The following is a 19,663-nucleotide window of genomic DNA, read 5'->3' as shown; positions in this document are numbered from 1 at the left end:
GCAAGTGGCTAGTGAGAGGAAGAGGTAGATTCCCAGGTGCTCAGCGGCTGAGTCAGGAGAAAAGCATGGTCATAAAGCCCAGCCCCACTACCCAGAGTCCCCTGAATGCAGGAGTTAATGTGCCAGCTCCAGAAGCTGCAAGCCCAGCACCATAGCAGTGTGTGTGAGAAGGAAAAGCTGCTGGAAGCGCAGTGTCACCTGCAGGACAAGCTGCGGGGCCACGAGACGGAGCTGCAGTATCTCCGAAACATGGTGGATTGCTTGCAGGAGAAAAATGATAAGGTAAAAGGAGGGTCAGGCCAGGAGCACGTAGCCAGGCAGGGCCTTCCATGAGGGTAAGCACAGAGTGGGCCTGGTGGGAGTTCTGTGGAGGAATCGCTGGTGAGGTGGACCGAAGGTGTGTGGAGAGGGCTGTTTTTGAGATATCCACAGCTTAGTTTTATTTTTAAATCAGAAAGGAATCTATTGCTTCCTTCATGAGGAAGTCTCCCAAGGTCAGGGTGTCCGGCCTGTTAAGGATAGGACCATTTGGTTCTCCCTGGTGTGGGGTGAAGTCAGGGTTGGCGAGGTCAGGGCCAGGCAGAGCCAGAGTGAGGTGAGACGATGGCCCCGCCTCCCCTGCCCAGAACACAGGGATACACGTGCAGCTGCAGGAGATGAAGGGGCTGTACCAGGCCAGCCAGGAGGAGCTGGAGCAGCAGAAACACATGTATGACCAGCTGGAGCAGGACCTCCTGCTGGCACAGCAGGAGCTGACAGACCTCAAGACCAGCAAGACCGCCTGTGAAGACAAGGGAGACCAGGTAACTGCCATTCAGAGGGCTGAGTCTTGTGGCACCAGCTTGGGAGAGCGGAGGCTCAAAGGCAAGGGACGAGGTCAGCCAGCCAAAGTCAGACCCATGTCTAATGTCCTTAAAACAGTTTCTCTTGCACTTAGCCTGAGTAAGAGCCGTGGCTTAGTAGGTCAGTGCATTTGATCTCAGTCAGTATGAACGTCTGTTTTTCTTATGATCCCATGTATATATGCATTTCCACTTTAGTATTATAGCTGTATTGATGCCTCATGATTTGTAGGGAGGAGCATACACACAGGCCCATATATGCTTAGCTAAAGTTAAAAAAAAAAAATGAGGCCAGGTTTCAGAATTGCACTTTAGGTTGCAAGCGATCTTAGGGGTGTGGTGTGCACCCAGAATACTAGTGCTCTTTTATGATGTAGTCAGACTTGGGGCCATGGAGAGGAGGGTCTAGACAGACTCTGCTGTGTAGACTACATCACCCTTGGCCTTACAGCGGCCTTCTGCTTCCACATGGAATCAGCCCGAGCATGCCCAGAGTACTGGCCTGTACCACCTGGCTTGGTATAGAAAAATATTTTTGTCTCACTTAAAAAAAAAAAAAAAAATTCTGGGCCTGAAGAGATGGCTCAGCTGTTTAAGGCTAGGCTCACAGCCAAAAATATATATAAAAGAAATTCTTGCAGTGGTACATAAGAGTTGATTTATGGGGCTGGGTGTGGTAGCACACACCTTTAACCCCAGCACTCAGGAGGCAGAGGCAGGTGGATCGCTGTGAGTTCGAGGCCACCCTGGTCTACAGAGTGATTCCAGGACAGCCAAGGCTACACAGAGAAACCCTGTCTCAAAAAACCAAACCAAACCAAAACAAAACAAAAAGTTTTTCTGTGACATATACGCTATCAGTCAGCCATTGCCATTTACCATGTTGAGTGAGCACTATCAGCCCTTGACTGCTGAGAGGGCCTGGAAGGGAATGGAGCCCCTCGGAGGAAAGGCATAAGAGTCTTGGGAGATGGTGAGACTGGTCACACTCTGCCAGAGCACTCTGGCTCCTGCCTCTCTCAATAGCAGACTGTGTCCCTAGGGACAGGCCTTCATGACATAGAGAATTGGGAAGGTCACAGTCTCGTTACTATTCCATTCCCAGGCCTTGCATCTGGCCTGCTTTCTTCACTCCCATTCAATAGAGAGTTCTACTGGATCCATGATGTGCTCAATACCCCTCTCACTGGTAATGCTTATAAGACGTAGAAGCCTTGGTGGTGCACAAGTCATTTAGGTTTTGCTTGATTTTAAAATACCTGGTTTTGAGAATCATAAGATGATGTAATTTTAGCCCCAATTCAGCAATAGCTCATATTTTTCTAAAGGTTTTACACAATGATATAAGACTGGGGGTGTGGCTCAGCGGTGGAGCAGTGGCCTAGCATTCATTAGGCTGTTGGCTCAATCTCCAGTCTCAGTGGGGAATAAAAGGAAAACAAAATTAAGAAAAAATTAGGTCAAAATTAAGTCCTTATGATGAGGAAAATAAATTAAGGCTGAAAACAATTGACAGAGTGTCTTGAACTGGAGTTCCCTAAAATGCGGGGAGATATGGAGATAAGTGTGCCACAGGAAAGGGCCAGAGACAGAGAAGGCCATTGAGATCACTGTTTCTCAAGCCATCTTCTGAAGGGACTCACAGATGAAACTTAGCACATAGACATTGAGAGTACAGAACAGACTGCTCAAAACTACCCAGTGGGGTCACCCGTTAGCATAGAGGTCTGGTCTGTACAGGGTAATCAGTTCAGGGTGGCTAAACAGACAAGCAATAGGGCCTAGTAAATCCCGGGAAGCCGGGAGCACACAAGTGCCCTGCCAGCCTCTAACTATACTTTACGTAATGACCATGCCCTGCACCCCTCCCCACCCATAGTGTGATGCACTGCTGTCCAGACTGACAGAATTGCAGGACAAGTTCAAAGCCAGCCAGCAGGAGATGGGGCACCTGCAGATGGAGCAGTGTGAACTCTTGGAGGATCAGAGGAGACTGCAGGAGGAGCAGGGCCAGCTTCAGGAAGAGCTGCACAGGCTCATATTCCCACAGCCCAAATGTGGCCTCTTGCAGAAGGTACTCGTTGCCAGGGTGAGACCATTGATGGGGGAGGCTGCTTTGAGAAGCTTCCAGGTATAGCTGCCTGTGGGAAAATAAAAGGGAGGGAAGTGAGCCTTTTCCTTTCTTGGCCAAGCACCTCTCCCGTTCTCCCCATTCTCCCCACAGAGCTGACTTGGGCTTTTCTTCATAAGGCCTTTAAACCTTTTTATATTCTGAAGAAGTCTGTGCAGCATCCTATAGTTAAATGTTTGGCCCATCTGGAGGAAGTGCACCTGAAATCACTTTGTGAACTCTAAAATATATCCACACACAGGAATACTTTTTATTCAGTTTAGCAAAGCTCCGTGGAAAGAGTCCCTGTCCCTAGAAGGGCTGTGTGAAGCAGTAAAGAGCCCAACAGGGCTGGGACCTAGGAGGGGCGTCTTCCCTGTAATGGTCGCTTTTCCTTCCTCTGCCCTACTCAGAGTCAGGAGCTGCTTTCAAAGTTGCAAGACCTGTGTGAAATGCAGCTGCTTTACCAAAACATGCAGGACGAGCAGAGAAAACTGGTACAAAACCAGGAAAGCGTATTAAAGGAGCAGTTAGAGGCGCACAGAGAACTCCGGGATTTCAAAGAGACTAACTTCCAGGGAGTTTTGGCAAACCCTCACGATGCCAAAGGGCCTAGGTCCTCCAACTGTGAGAACAAGGTAACCATGGCAGAAGGAAGAGGTGTGGTTCTCGTGAGGACAGCAGTGTGGCCGTCCTGGGAAAGAGGCTGTGGGCAAGAGCTGGGTCAGAATGGGGTTGTGGCCCTGCTCTTCACTCGCGGGGTCCTCTATGGGCTCCAGTAAGCTGGGGCTTTGCTAGACACCCCGAGGCTCTCATGAGAAGCACATGCTCCGGTTTGATGTTTGGGATTACAGAATGAATTAGTTTTAAGAGCTGACATGCAGTGGGCATCTAGAAGAGAGTTCAGGTGGCCCAGAAGTCTGGCCACCAGTACTTGTCCAGTCAGCATGGCATTTTTAAGACATGTGCAATTAATTCAGTGTTTGTTTAGATTCCTTTGGACTGACCCTAAATGTGTCATCTTTCTTGTATGAGCTGGAAAGTCAACTTCTCCATCTTCAGAGTTTATAACCTTTTGAGCCCCCATGAACAAACCTGGGCCCAGTCATCTCCAAGGAAAGCAGTTGCAGCAGGCAGGTTTGTGGTACTGACCACGCTATTTTGTTGAGCCTTGGTGGAGCTATCAGAAACCAGGTTGCAGGGTCTGACTAGAAAACTCACTGTCTCTCAAGCACTACCACCAGATGCTCATGCCTATGAGGTAAGGTAGGCAGAAATTTCTATACAGCTCTGTTCAGAGCTGGGGGATATGTCTGACCCGAGGCCTCAGTGTAAGCAAGAGTTTTGGTGCAGGCTGAGCGTACCAGCTATTACCATGAGTAGGGAGAACCGGGGAATAAATAGCAGAAGTCCAAACCATGGGGCTTCTTGACCAGTCCAGGGGTGTCAGATATCCCAGAGACTGGGAAACTGGGTATAAACTGTCTCCTTAATCAATTATATCTAATGCTGAATATCCACTTGAGGTATGGAAAACATACCTCAAGGCCAGATACAGAATCCAAGCCGATGGTACAGGGACTGGCAAGTAGCAAGACCTTGATTCCAAGCCTGCACCTTCCAAGGAAAGAATTCATACTTAAACATCTGCTGCTGGGCTGGTTTTACCACAAGGGGTGGGGGAGAGGACTGAGCCTACGGATCACGATAATGAGTGCACTTGATTTAAGAAGATGGTGTGGTAGGGAGCCAGGGTGTTCTTGAGACCCACCTACACTACTTCAAGGAGGAAGTTATGCCAGCGGACAGAAACAGGACACCCAAAATCATGTTGTGTCTTCCCTGGGGAGATTTTTCCAAAGGAGCAGAAAGCTATTATAGCAGTCACCTGTAGGTTAAGTCAGAGACAAGGCCTTGTGAAGGTGAGGTGTGTGTGTGTGTGTGTGTGTGTGTGTGTGTGTGTGTGTGTGTGTGTGTGTGTGTGTGTGTGTGTAGACGTCTCTCAGGTGAACACTCACACCTGCCCGGAAGGGGCAGCTAAAAGGGCTGAAGTGTCTCCTAGTAATGTCGATGTCTCCTGCTCCCTCTGCCTCCCGCCTAGTCCAAGGTGCTTATGAACCAGCTGCAGGCCCTGCAGGTGCTGTACCACACCAGTCAGAGGCAACAGGAGCTCCTGCAGCAGGAGCACGGGCGGCTCCTGGAGGAGCGTAAGAGGCTGCAGGCTGAGCTCCAGCTCTGCATGGAGGAAATGCAGCTGTTGCAAACCCAGTCCCCCACCATAAAGAAGAGCCTTGAGTCCTACAGGAAGAGCTCAGGCAGCACAGCCCCCAGCAATGAAAGCTTCAACAGGAGCTACGGCAGCACCGTGGAGGAAAATGAAGGCTATGAGAAGAGTTACATAAGCTCCCAGGCCAGCAACGAGAGCTTCCTCAAGAGCTATGACAGCAGCACCAGCACCAACGAAGCCTATCAGAAGAGCTACCGCTCCAGCAGCACAAGTGTCACCTGTAAGAAGAGCTACAGCAGTTCTGCTAGTTCTGAAACCCTTTACAAGAGTTACATCAGCAGTGGTCCTGATGAGGACCCAGCCGAGCCTGAAGACCTGGAGGTAACCATTGCCAGATGATTGGTCAGAAGGGAAAGATGGGTTCCTATCTTTAACCCCTGGGGCAGACCGTAAGGAGTGAGATGGGACTAGGCGCAGAGCTGGCCTGGAAGACTTCCTGAAGTGTGTGAGATTCTGCCCGCAGTTGCCCTGCTTCCCCTGACTCCTGTCAGAGGCCTCACCCAGACAAAGACCCCTGAGGTTCAGGGCTTTGAACATAGGATGCTGTTTATGGGGGAAGAAACACAGTCTCCCCTAGGCAGTTCCAGGAAAGGCCTAGCAAAGCGTAGGTAGGACAGAGGTCAAGTGCTTCTTGGGGTGCCGCATTGCTTCCCCACTCTCCACAGCACTTTGAGGAAACAGTGGCCAAGGTGCTGACCAAGTTGCAGGCAATGAAGGCCCTGTACCAGGTGAGCCAGGAGGCCCACGGCCAGCTGCAGGAGCAGATGAGCAGGCTGCTGGCCAAGCAGAAGGAGCTGAAGGCCGAGCTGGAGTGCTGTGAGAGGGACTTGAAGGAGTGCATGGAAAGCCTTGAGAAGCCTGCCGTGCCCCAGAGTGACAAGAGTGAGGTAACTTGCCAGCAGCAGAGTTCCCTCCTGAAATCCCTAGAGCCATTTTAGAGACCAAGGCAGGGAGTGGGGTGCAGGGAAACCCCAGGAGGCCAGGCAGTCTGCTGCATCTGATGGACATTGCTCAGGCGGAGGACATCTTTCCAGCGTTCATTGTGCTGTGGCACACTGCTCAAGCAGCCTGCTTTCCTTGCATTACTTTCCCCTCTTTGCTGTTTCTAGTCTCTCTTTTACCTTGTGCCCCAGAGCACTTGAATAGAGCTGCATTTTTTTACTTGCTAATATTCTTCCATTATTTTGAGTGCATTGTCTTTTCTTTTTTCCCTCCCCCAACTAGATTATATGCACTTTGAGGACAGGGCTCTGACCAGCCATGGTTCACTGCCCACTGTGCAAGTCACTGCATGCGTGCCTGGGAGACAGACCCAAAGAGTGATGGCTACATGAGCCTAGACTGACTAGTGCTTATTGAACAGACCATGTGCTGCCATCAGCCCAGGAAGACAAGACCTGAGATTAGGGGACAGAGTTATAACTTATCAGAAGGGAGTCGCAGGTGCCTTGTATACTGCCAGGGATATGCAACAGTTTTCTAAGTAACTATCAGAGGAACAGACTGGAAAGAGAATTAGATAATAACAAATGCCTAAGGTTCAGAAGCAGTGCCTGTCTTGTAATTGTTCCCCAGACAGGTCATGGTCAAAAATATAATAGTAATATTTACTGACTTAATATTTTTTTTCTGAGACAGGGTTTCTCTGTGTAGCCTTAGCTGTCCTGGACTCACTTTGCAGACCAGGCTGGCCTTGAGCTCACAGCAATCCACCTGTCTCTGCCTCCCAAGTGCTGGGATTAATAAATTCTTTTTTATCAAGCAGACCCTCAGTTACCTCAACTTAGGGGAAGCTAGCTGTGAAATCGCTTAGGTTTCATTGCCTACTTGAGCTTTTTTTGTTGTTGTTGTTGTTGTTTGTTTGTTTTTTGAGACAGGCTTTCTCTGTGTAATAGCCCTGGCTGTCCTGGAACTCTCTTTGTAGACCAGGCTGGCCTTGAACTCACAGAGATCCTCCTGCCTCTGCCTCCCAAGTGCTAGGTTTAAAGGCGTGCACCACCACGGCCGGCTCTACTTGAATGTCTTATTGTCCACTTCCTTGTGAGCTTTAGCAGGGAGATTTGTGAGGCAGTGATTCCTTAAGGAGGACCTGGGTTGACTGGGTGGGACTGCTGTGGATAACTGAGTCCCACTACCAACAGATCAAAGAGCTGCAGACTAAGCTGCGGGAGCTGCAGCTGCAATACCAGGCTAGCATGGATGAGCAGGGGCGGCTTCTGGCAGTGCAGGAGCAGCTGGAGGGGCAGCTGCAGTGCTGCCAGGAAGAACTCCGCCAACTCAAGGAAAACAGGCCCTCCATTAGCTCAGAAGCCAGGGGGAAGAATTGCAATAAGAATATGAACAAGAATGCCAATGGAGTTAAAAATAAGAAGGTGAGCAAGGCATGCTCAGAGACATCAGAGAGCAGCTTTGAGAAAGAGAAGGTGAGTTGCAGCCTTAGTAGCCAAGAGTCAGGTGGGTGAGGAGCCCCTGGGAAGAAACACCACTTCCACTAACAATTCCTGCCAAGTAAGGTACTTTGAGGAACTACGCTTTTTGTATCGCTAATGTCTACAAGAGTTCCATCTTTCTTTCTTTCTTCTTTTTTTTTTTTTTTTAGTTTTTTGAGACAGGGTCTCTCTGTGTAGCCTTGGTTGTCCTTGACTAACTCTCTACACAAGGCTGGGCTCGAACTCACGGAGATCCACTTGCCTCTGCCTCCCGAGTGCTGGGATTAAAGGCATGTGCCACCACCGCCCACGGCCCAAGAGTTCCATCCTTATAAGAGCTTGAACACTTTGCTGGGTGCTACCAACATCTGCTTTCACTGGCCTAAGCCCATATTTGGGACTCCTGTTGTTTCTGGGTTACATGAGCAAGGGAAAGGCCAACCAGATGGAGAGAAAAGAGTTTACTCAAGAGGTTCGGCTGTGATAAGAATTGCCAGGAAGGGTTAGGAAGCAACAGTTGAGGAGCAGAGCCCAAGAACCTTGAATTATGGTTATCTGCCTGAAGTGGCTTAACAAACTAAATGTGACTCATGCCCTACACATTATTCTTGGGAAGATTAGCTTGTAGTTCCAAAATACAGTCCTGCACAGGGGAACTCGGATGTGTTACAGGTAGCGTGCTCTGGAGGTGGTATGGCCTTGTCTTGAGGGTTAGGCTCTTTGTAGATAACAGCATCCCGCCCTGCCTGCCTCCACCCCACAGAGTCTGGAGGTGGTGCTGTACTACAAGGCCAGCCAGAGGAAATTAGATGAGCTAATGAAAGAGGAAACAGAGATGGAAGAGTCCAAAATGAATGAAAAACAAGCCAAGAAAGAACCGTGTGAGCTGGCTGCTAAGCCAGCAGGTCCTAGGGAAGAGTCAACAGAAGAGGAGGAGGGAGACTACGAAGAGTGCAAAGAAAGGGAGGACAAGGAAGACAATGAAGAAGAAGATGAGGAGGAGGAGGAGTGCTCTGAGACTGCCGAGAAGGGCAAAGCCCTTGAGCTTTCTGAGAGCAAAAAGGTAACCACAGCCAAAGCCCGCACCAAGTGGAAATGAGCCTGGGGTTAGGGTGCCAGCTGCCCAGGACTGGACCTGCAGGGTTACCCTTGTAAAAGAGTAGGGGGCACGGGAGCAGCTGATGGGCACAGGACTGGGTAAGGGGTTGAAGAGGGCAGTCTTTCTGAGGAAAATGGCAGGCTTGGACGTGCTGTGGAGCACTGTGTACAATGACTGTCTCTTCTTGGAACCAAAGTGGAGGTCATCTGTCCTTTCATTTACACTGTGACACCCAATCACCTCCCTGTATCAGCAGTGGCTCCTCATCCCTTTCCCTGATGCAAAGGGCCTCCACGGTGTACCTCCTGTGCAACACATTTCTGCCAGCCTCAGCAAGTCACTTCATTCTGTTTTTCCATGATACTCTATGAGATTTAACTCATCCTGTTAGTGCTGTGGCTTGTGTCACCCACTGGGTTTTGCATCTCACGTGGTAGGATGTGAGAGTTGGACCTCGGGAGTGAACATGGGTGAGATGATGTTCAAAGTTGCAGTCTACACAGCAGGGGCACTGGCCAGTCTACCACCAGTCACTGCTCTAACCCTTTAGTTCCTGGATCTTTGAGAGACTGGAGGAGAGTTGTCTTGGGGTATATGCAGGTGACAGGAGTAAGTTAGCTCCTTACAGAAGTATTTTCATCTTCTAATAACTGATGCATTTCCATTGGTATGTATCAGCTCTGTATGTGTGAATTCCTGCTCTGAGGCTAGTTGGTCACTAAGTCCCCAGTTTACTGTACAGAAAATGTCTCTTGTGATAGGTTATCCCATGCACTTTATAGATATCTAGAATTTTCTAGCAGTTCAGTCTTAACTACTAGTTCATGATCCAGTATACAGTTCTCTGTTAATGGTGAGGTAGAGTGTTGCTAGATAGGTTGTAAACAGGAGTCACTCTACCCTTTCTGAGATCAGCATTTCTTTTAAACTTATTCTGCTACAAGCTGGTTCAGAGCTCATGGATTTCTTGACCCCAGGGACCACTTTTCTAAATCTAAGCTTGACTTTTGTACTTGAAAGCCAAATACATTGTTGTTGATATCAACATGTGTATATGTCCTTTTGCCCCAGTGGGTCCTGAATCTGGCAGACACTGTTACAGCATTCATATTACTGCATACACATTCAGTTCCTCTCTATAAGCTGTTGTCAAAAGAACTAGCCATCTCCATTGTTGGCTTATTGTAGTACGTTTTGTCTCAAGGAGCATTAGATTCCTAGGGGACCACAGGAACCAGAGCTCCGCATACCACTAAAATGGGTGAAAAGTAAGGCTGCCAGGTGGCCTGGCTGAAGACTGGCTCTTCCTGGAGTGATCCAGGAAAAGTATCAACTCAATTCCTGTAAGGAAGCCCACTTGTACTCTTTGACGCGTCACTTTTCCAGAGTGTCTGACTCAAGGAAGACCTAGGTGCAAGTAACTTCTGCTTGACAAGATATGAGCTGTACACAACTAGAGAGAAAACCGGTCCGGATGCCTAATTTGGACCTATCTACTGCTTAACTCAGTTTTGCAACTGTCACAGGCCGCCAATATGAGGAACCCCTCTGCTCCTCTCGAGGCTCTGGGAGCAGAGAAGAAATGCTACTGCTCCAGCTTATGTGGGTTTTAACCTTTGATTCTTTTCTCTTTTCCCTTTGTTTTCTCATCCTCATTACCTGTTGAATTTGTGTGTTTGTGTCTCTTCATACAACCACTCGTCTCCCGGTCTTTCCTGTGCTTTTCATTTGACATGTTGCAGCCATCCCCTGCCCCTGATCCCCCCATCTTCTCCCTGCCTCTTGTAGGCCTGGTGGTCATATCAGCTCTGCTCTGGTGCTGGTGGGCCGAGACATCGTCCTAACCCAGGTACTGGTACTCTTCCTCTCTCCCCTCAGCTTCTTCCTTCTCTCATTACACAGCAGGCGGATGCTCAGGTCTGAGCTTTGGCCTTTTCTTTTGCTGCAAAGCCTACAAGCTATTTTGAGCATGTCATGATATATGTAATGCACAGGTAGCTGGAGTGCTTACCAGATGTACAGTTTGAGTTTCTGTCTTGGATAAGCACATCTCTGTTGCTATGGCAGAGCTGCCCAGTTCCTTCTGATGAGCTGATGTCTGCCTGCAAGGCAGACCTGAGCTCTGTCCCTGTTTAACCCCAGAGCCAAGCTTTTGCCATTGTTTCAACCCAGAGGAAACTGTGCCCTGTGTTTAAGGGTGAGAGAGGAGGTCTAAAGAGCTGATCCTCTCAGGAGCTTTTGCATGAGGGCACTCTAAATTGGTCCTTCCACCTGGATGGAAGTAGCACTGAGTCTCTGTGGTACTATATATGTCATCTTAGATGTTCCCAGAAGCTTAAACTTCTGGTTACCAGAAAAATTACAACAAAATCTCAGGAAATTATGTACAGTTGTTTTGTTGTTCCTTTGGGGGATCAGATTCCACTGTAATTGGCTTCACAAACCAGGCTTCTGGAGAGGATGCGATGTTGGTGAAAAGTTCCCAATGATTAGGGATGTAAATGCCCTGGGGAACTTGAGTGGTGCGGCCTGGGCACTTCTCCATGGGCCCTGTTCACTCAATCCAGTCTGATGACAGAATTGCCAGTTTAGGATGAAGATTGTTGGATGGTCTCAGGTAGGAACCTGAGGTTCCACCTGCCTCCTGGAGCCTGTAAGTGCTTCTTTTTTGACTTCTCACACTCTCTCTGCAACATCTCCTCTCCCCTCCTCTTCCGCCTCTTTAAACAAGGCATGGTTGGCTGAGCTCACAGTTGTAGAGCGGCAGTTCTTGTTGGTGGCAGCCCTGGCCATGTCCTTTTTTTTTTTTTTTTTTTTTTTTTTTTTTTAATATGACATTTATTTGGGGAGCTGGTATATGAAGGTGGGAAGACAATTTCTTCTGGGAGTCTGCCTTGTTTTGTTTTTCCCTTCTGCCTTGTCTGTCCCAATGATGGAACTCAGGTCATCAAGCTAAGCAACAAGGGACTTTAGCTGCTGAGCCATCTTGCCTCCCCTCCCAGCTTCCTCCTCTTTCTTTTTAATCTTCTCACAACCTTCAGCTTTTCTCTTTTATTTCTTTTAGGCCTTTCCAGTTGTTTCTCATGGAAGTCTTTAGCTCCCTTCATGACGCGGACCTCTCCTTATACCTGTCCCTCCCCACATACTTCCAGAGGTCTCTTGAGTCCCTGTGGACTGAGGTGCAAGGGATTCAGCCACAGGCTTTTGCCGGGCTCCACCGTGCCCATCAGAATACAGGGAAGGAGCTGCAGTTAAGGGTTCTCTTGGGAGCCTTTTGTTGAGCCCTGCGCCCAGGCAGGGTCCTCAGTGTACAGCTTCTGCCCAGATCTTTAGGCACCGTAGTGATAGGAGCTTGACTGAGTCTACCCCTTCCTGTTAGCTTTGTCCCAGGGAACAAAACACGTGATCTACACTTCAGCATCGTCACGGGTAAATAAGGGTAGATTACAGCTGCCTTTCTCATAGAGTTTCTGTGAGAGTCAGATGAGTTAACACACGTAAAGCGCCTTAGAGGCTGCCAGCAGGATGGCTCAGGGAGCAGGAGGGCTTGCCTGAGTTTGTCCCCAGGACCCATACGGTGGAAACAGAGAACTTGCTCCTACAAGCTGTCTTCTGACCTCTCCATGCATAACATCCTCCCAATAAATAAACAAATGATGTAATAAATTTTTTTTAATTGAAAAAGATTAATTTTTAAAGTACTAAACACATACACACACACACACACACTTAAATACCATGTGCTGTGTGGCAGGCACTTCCTAGTCACACTCCATATATGGACAGATTTAATCCCTGCAGCAATCCTCTGAGGAAGCACTTATGTGCCATTTTATATATGAGAAACTACAGTGTATACAACCAGGACATAGTGGATATGACTATAAGTATTGATATTAACAGTTCTGTCTGAAGTTAGACTCTTGGCAGAGTTGGAGCACGTGTACCTGTAATCCCACCACGTCAGTCAGGGCGGCAGGAAGATGAGACATTTGAGACCAGTCTGAGCTGGTCCCTGTCTCAGAACAAAAAAAATCCAAATCTTCTTTCTGTTTCTTATATCTTTGACTGCTCCTTCCCTAGCCCCACCTCCCTGCCCTGCTTTGCTTTGTGGGCTTTTAGACAGGGTCTCTTGTAGCCCATACTGACCTCAAGTTATATGTAGGGGAAGATGACCTTAAACTCCGGATCCTCCTGCTGCCACCTCCGGATTACTGGGGTTACATGTGTGTGCCACCACACTTGAGTTTGGGGGTTCTGGTGATTAAGTCCAGAGCTTCATACATGCTGGGCAAGTATTCTACCAACTGAACTATATCCCCAGAGCTTATTTATGATCTCTTCCCCTTCTGAGCGCCTTTGATTGGTTCGCCCCCAGGTAACTGGAAAGACACACCATACAGCAGATTATACTGTTATCCTGTTCTGCTTATGGGACCTTCAACCTCAGTAGCTCTCTTGGTAACTAATACCATTAGTTTATTCATGTCTTGTTAATAAAACTTTTGGATACTGTGCGCACTAAGTATCCTCTCCCTGATCTGTACTCACACTTGATTGGAGTTCAAAGGCCAAGTTCTCCATTCTTCTCTGTTAGGTGTAGTTCACTGCTGTAGCCTGTGAGCGTTTGTGGGGTCTTGTTTGTTTGATTGTTTATCTTGACCCTGTGTTTTCATAACATTCCTCTTTCCTGCCAGCTTCGCTCACATTCTCAGAGGTGATAAGGCCATCCCAGCCGTCAGGGGCTTGTCTTATCCCACGGGGACAAATCAAGTACAGATTCAGGAATAACCTAGGTGGTACACACAGTATCCTGCCACAAACCTACTGGTGCCAGAGTGAAAAGACCACACAGTTTCCATGGTTACCCAGGAGGTGCGAGAGGCTAAGCCATAATAATGTCCCTGAGGCATGCCCTCTAGCAGGCAGGTGATTTCTGGCATAAGGAAGGGCTCAGAAAGAAGGTTGGGAATTCACTGTTTTTCTTTGGTCCCCACAGAACATGTTTGGGATGTGGAAGCCTGTGGTATTCTTGGCTATTGCAGCAGTAGCTCTGTATGTGTTACCCAACATGAGACCGCAGGATACAGAATACTGCTACATGGAGTGATGGCAGACCTGGGCCAGCACAGAGGGCAAATTCCCAGAGGCCACCACCCTCACCTTTGGGCAGAACACACTGTGCCAGAGCCCCCACCCCACCCATGTGTCCCTGTCTCCTTTGCCTGAGCCACTCAGACTGGAAAGCATTATAGGAGTTGCTGGCTCTCAACCGCCTGCCTTGTGTAAGAACCTGGGTTACTTGTAATTAAATGTCAACCTAATTACACGAGATGCTGTGTGGCTTTTTCTTCAATAAATGCTTCACATAATGCTGAACAGAGCAATTGCCCTTCAACCAAGCATGCCACCCGAGAGTCTGCCTTTTATATATGACTTTTCAGAAATGAGGTTGGCTCCTTCTGCTGCCAGCTGAATCACAGAGATTGATCTATACCTATTTAATCCTATCGTAAGGAACTCTTATGAACACAGAAATGGAGTGAACTGGGTACCCTGCATATGGAGCAGGGGGAGCGGAATGGGTAGCAATGACCTCTTAGTTTATGTCCCTAAGATCTTCATGGGGATCTTTGTGGCTTAGCTTTTCAACCCAAGAGATTCAGTTGTAGAGACATTTTAATTAGTCAAGAGCCTGGCAGCAAATAAGACATTTGATGCTTGGACTGAAAAGAATTTCATGAAGTGATTATTCATAGAAGACAGGAGACCCAAGGGGAAATTGTACTCAGGTCCAGACAACAACAGGAAGTTGTTGCCACCCTGGCATGGAGGAGGAAGAAGGGACTTAACACTTTAGGTCACAACTGAAGGAAGACAGGACATGATGTCAAACCAGAACCCATGGAATATTGCTGTTTGCTGACTTGCTCCCTGGCTCCCTCTACTAGCTTTCTTGTGCAACCCAAACCCAACTTCCCAAAATGGGCTGGGCCCTCACACATCAATCAGCAGTCAAGACACCACATAACAGACACACGGTCACAGGCAACCCCAAGCCTGGTGGCAGTCCTCCCTCAGGTGGCTTTAGGCTGTGTCAAGTTGAAAGCTGAAGCTAACTAGGATACTGAGCCAGCCTGATGACCTAAGGTCAATTCTCTGAGCCCACAGTGGAGTGAGAACGGATTCCTGAAAGCTGTTCTCTCACCTCTGCACTTACACCGTAGTGTGTGTACCTTCACTCACCCGAGACACAAGTAATACTTTTAAAAAGCTTGAGCCCTGAGAAGGGGCCCTGACAGGAGTGCTGTGTCAGATCTGTGGTAATGTGGAAAGTTTGGTGCCCTTCTCTCTCCCATCAGCCTGTATCCTAGTGGCATCTCCTCTGCTGAAATGATCCGTGAACTGATGTGATACAGTCTTTCAAAGGCCAGCCTCCTGCAGCCCAAGGGTGAACAGAAGAGTAAGAATGTGTCTTAAAGGAGATAGCAGCATGGCTGGGATAATTTATGCAGCTTCCTCTTTCACTCCTGTGAAATTCTTCCTTTATGATTGGCTGGTCTCAAGAGTTATTTTTCCACAGGCAAGAACCCCAATTGTTCCCTTAAGCTACAGTGAACAAGATGGCCCTTTATGACCTTGAGACACTCTGTCTGCCTCTGCTGTGTGTGTGGCAAACCTTTCCTGGGGGAGATGCAACACACACATTTACTCACAACACATAGATAGGGAACCCCCGACTGACCCCCCCCAGGAACCAAAGAGCTCAATTGGGGTTACTTATAGGAGCAGGATTGACTTGAAGACAGCTGCATCGCCAAAGCCCACCCCAGCATGGGTGGCAGCTCATAAAGCTGGGAACCTGGAGCCTGCCGGCAGCTCAACAGCTTGGAGAGTGTCCTTTCCAGGTGCCTCAGGTATTCTAAACCTCTTCCAGGCAGCTTGGCTGGTCTCAAGTCTTCTTGGAAGCTCCACTCCTTTGAGAGTTTTCTTCGTAGCTTGGCTTTACTCTGTGGGCCACATATGCTATGGCAACAGTAGCTTGTAGCTCAGATGATATTGCGGACCACCAAGATCACTTGGAATTAGAAGAGAAGGCGAGTTCTGGTAGTCAGTCCATCTAGTCAAGAGACCTGGACCATAAGCCTGAATAATGACAAAAGGTACCCTACCTTTCCCCACAAACAACAGTTGTTCCCTTTAGGACATCTGACCCTCTCCTTATTTTAGATCCTTGCCCTAGAGATGGTTCAGCAACTAAGAGTGCTTTCTGTTATTTCAGAGGACCTGAGTTCAGTTTCCAGCACCCATGTTGGGCAACTCACAACTGCCTGTAAGTCAAACTCCAGGAGATCTGACTTCTTGTGGCCTCAATAAGCGTCCACAGACACACATACACAGACACACACACACACACACACACACACACACACACACACACACACACACATTAAAAAAACAAAGCAAAGCCTGAGTGTGGTGGCCCACGCCTGTAATCCCAGCACTTAGGAGGCAGAGGCAGGCAGATCTTTGTGTTTGAGGCCAGCCTGGTCTACAAATTGAATCCAGGACAGCCAAACCTACACAGAGAAACCCTGTCAGGGGGAAACAAATAAACAAACAAAACCCAAAACACTTTCACTCTTTGTTTGGCTTAGACTTAGTGCCTTTGGAGCTTGTTGACCCTGTGTTCCCAGAGCACGTGAAACGGGTCTCTTTTTGTTAGATGTCACACGGCTTAGCTTAAAAAGACAGAGAGAAGCACTGGCTTTAAGTTGAGTAATGTGTCTTCAAAACCACAGTCCTGCAGCCAGGCACACCAGTTTGGGTACAGTCAGAGTGAAAAGCTCTAGCTACTGCCTTCTGCATAGCTGCTTGCTTTCTACCCATTGCCTGCAGACCAGGCTGCCCTACAGTCCCCCTGCAGAGTAACAGCAGCCGCTACCGCCAAGGACCAGCTGCTGTTGGAGAGAGGAAAGATGTCTTTAAAGAGCACAGTACTGCTGCTTCTGGCAGGATAAGTATTGGGATGAAAGGAAGAAATGAGAGGAACCAGCATCGCTGTGAGGAACAGCTCTACTCCCCAGAAGGAATTTATTGTCTTAGCAGCAGTAGCAGCAGAGATCTGTCAGTCCCCTAATAAGTGCCAGGCTCCATGCTAGTCACCATCTATGTTTGCCTGTTTTGTTTTTCTTCTCATCTTTCACATTCTTTGAGGATGCTATTAACTCCATTATACAGATGAGAAAATAGAGGCCCAAAAAAGTTGTGTAACCTACTGAAGGTTACAGAGCTAGAAGTAAAGAGACTGGGATTGCACCCATGTGTCTCTGCCCTCTACCACCCTGCCTGACATCCAGACCAAGACACAGTATGACTGACTGTCAGAATCCCTGCTCTGGTGTCTTAGAACCAGGTGGCCATAGCAATGTCCCTGGTTCCAAAACCCAATAATTTCAAACATGGTCCATTTGACTCATTTCAGTGGCTTCAACTCAAGTTACAAATGGCCACTGTTGCTGGCTGAGAGGCAGTGTCCCTTGATGGGAGCAGCAGGCCCAGGTGAGACGCAAGCCAGGCAACTTGGTCTCCTGAGATAGGTCAACAGGCAGTCAGGGGGCTATAAACAGCCTGCGGTCCCAGCCAACACTTCTCAGACTCTGATGAAACCACCTGTAAAGCCCCTCTTGGGACCTCTGCCTGGCTGGCGGGAGGAGCATACTAGCTGTTCTCAGGGTGGGGGCCCCTCTTGGCGGGCCCTGGGATGACATTGCGCACGGTCCGTTCTGCCTGCATGGCTGAGGCTGGGGCCTGGACTCATGGGCTATATTGAGGGCTGAGTCACCAGCCTGCGCGCAGGCAGCCTGACTGGGACAGGCTTCTGGGGCTTGAGTCAGGCCCCGATTTATCCTGGAGAGCAACAGGCTCAGGTTTCGGGGAGGAGGGGTGACGGGAATCGTTCATTGGCGCTCTGTGCCCTGCTCTGCTGACCATTCGCTCCCTCCTGTGGGGCCTGCACGTGGATCTCCTGGAGTGAGATCATGAATTGAAGAAACCATAAGAGACATAAGGGACACTATCTTTGGGAGGCCCCTCTCCCCTTGCTGGCTTTCCCACCCCAAAAGACTCCTCCTGGAGATTCCCATACCACCCACAACATAGGACTGAGAGCCATGAGGGACTGACTGTAATGGATTGGCTCCTCGCACTCTACCCCCCTTCTCCCTCTCCAGTGGCTCAGAGAGTAGTCTAGTCTGTTCAGATCTATAGTTTGGTTTCTTCAACAAAGACAACACTGCAGAGCTTACTCAAGTTGGTTGTCAGAAGTCTGCCTTCATACACACGCGCGCACACACACACCCACTGCCCTTGTGAGACCCAGCTATGTGTCCAGAACTAGGCAGTCCCTCCACAGGAGAGCTCAGTGCTGGGCCTGCTCCGGGTTTGGAATGAAGGTGGATTAGGGAAATGACAGTTTGGGAGATGGGGGGGGGGGTGTTGCCAACAGGAGAGTGGCATTCCTGAGCACCTCGTCACAGGCAGCCAACAGAACATGAGCTGCAGGGCCCTAGCTATTTATACCTCTCCTGTCACTGTCAGGGCCCCTAGGGGCACCCCCTGCTACACACATCATGCACTACAGGTCCCTTTTCTGTTTCTGTTCCCTCCTCTTCTCTGTTCACTCCTCTTCTCCTCCCCTCCCCCTACCTAAGGACCAGGCCTCCTCATTAGGTAAGGAGGGGGAAAAAAAATGGAGACATAATCATAAGCACCTCCCTCAACGCCCCTAAACTCCTTTTGAAGTCCATAATGGGCAGTGCTTTCGCTCTGCCCTTGGGGAAAGATACCCTAAAGACATTTATTAACCCCTTCCTTTTCCCTAGGACTGGGAGGAGAGGAATAAGGTTAAACGATTTACCTATAAGGTCGAAGAATCATCCCAAGCCTCAGCTATCATGTGCTTTGAATTAAGGACTGTCCCCCTTCAAAGCCACACTTCCTTCATTTTGAAGGGTGGGAAAGCAGAGGACATCTGACACCTCCTTAATACGCAATGCATGTGTAGCTCTGTCCCTTGTGTGTGGCAGGCAGGTTGTTATGATTGTCTCAGTTTCTGTTGTCAGCATCCCCCATGCCTTAGTGGGCTTGACCCTCTTGAGCCTCCTACCTTCCTTCCTTTCCTGCCCACTGTGCCCCTGGCCCTGCCCACTTGCCCCAGTCACATTTCCTTTGGTTGCTCTGCCAGGCTCTTCCTGCTATTTGGCATAATCCTACTTTCCCTGGGAGGGTCTGCCGGGTGGCCCTTATGGGCTTGTTGCCCAGGGGGCTCCCTAGTACTACCTGGGCAGCCTTTCCCTTCCTCCATCAGCTTGGTTGAGTCAGAGGTGGGGGGCGGGCAGCACACAATGTGACTCACTGGGTACCCTTTTCCTGAGCTCAGCTTCATTCTGGGTGGGTGAGTCTAAGTGGGCTAGTGACAGGGACACTGAGTCAGGGTCAGGAATCTTGATCTTTCCCCTGTGCCCCTGGGTTTGCGTTCCAAGTAAGGGTTTAAGGGCTTTCTACTTGTAAAATGTAAAGGAAGCCCCCTTGAACTAAGTCTCTCCTGGTGAGCGTCCCTGCTTCCTCCTTCTCCCCCTCCCCCGCCTCTCTCTCTCTCTCTCTCTCTCTCTCTCTCTCTCTCTCCACACACACACACACACACACACACACACACACACACACACACTTCCTTTCTGAGTTCACAGGTGGACAATACACCAGGCTAGAAGCCAGGACTCCTAGGCTGAGTCAACAGCCCTGTCACCAACTCTAGAAAATTCTGTCAACACCAGATCAGTATGTTTAGGCCTAACCACTGCCTCAGTTTCCCCATTAATTTCTTTAATCCAGTCT

At 49.0% G+C, this 19,663-nt stretch overlaps 1 protein-coding gene across 9 annotated transcripts in view; it reads left to right on the top strand.

Annotated features, from left to right (window-relative positions):
- The window catches only part of Ccdc136 (coiled-coil domain containing 136), a 31,442-nt gene extending 17,323 nt beyond the window's left edge, over positions 1-14,119 (top strand). The window contains exons 9-17 of one of the 9 annotated variants that reach the window (XM_051151819.1): positions 627-803; positions 2,722-2,916; positions 3,366-3,590; positions 5,054-5,560; positions 5,905-6,126; positions 7,381-7,662; positions 8,432-8,731; positions 10,510-10,616; positions 13,767-14,119. In XM_051151819.1, coding sequence (XP_051007776.1) covers positions 627-803; positions 2,722-2,916; positions 3,366-3,590; positions 5,054-5,560; positions 5,905-6,126; positions 7,381-7,662; positions 8,432-8,731; positions 10,510-10,611 — 2,010 coding nt within the window. In that variant the 3' untranslated portion in view covers positions 10,612-10,616; positions 13,767-14,119. Of the gene's footprint in view, positions 1-111; positions 283-626; positions 804-2,721; positions 2,917-3,365; positions 3,591-5,053; positions 5,561-5,904; positions 6,127-7,380; positions 7,663-8,431; positions 8,732-10,509; positions 10,617-13,766 lie in introns of all 9 variants that reach the window. The other 8 variants (XM_051151826.1, XM_051151820.1, XM_051151818.1 and 5 more) reach the window with 8 other exon arrangements.
- The last annotated feature ends 5,544 nt before the right edge of the window (positions 14,120-19,663 follow it).

Source organism: Acomys russatus, chromosome 10, assembly GCF_903995435.1.
Source record: "Acomys russatus chromosome 10, mAcoRus1.1, whole genome shotgun sequence".
NCBI classification, from domain to species: domain Eukaryota; kingdom Metazoa; phylum Chordata; class Mammalia; order Rodentia; family Muridae; genus Acomys; species Acomys russatus.
The sequence above is the reverse complement of the archived record's forward strand: the minus strand, read 5'-3'. Positions and strand labels throughout refer to the sequence as shown.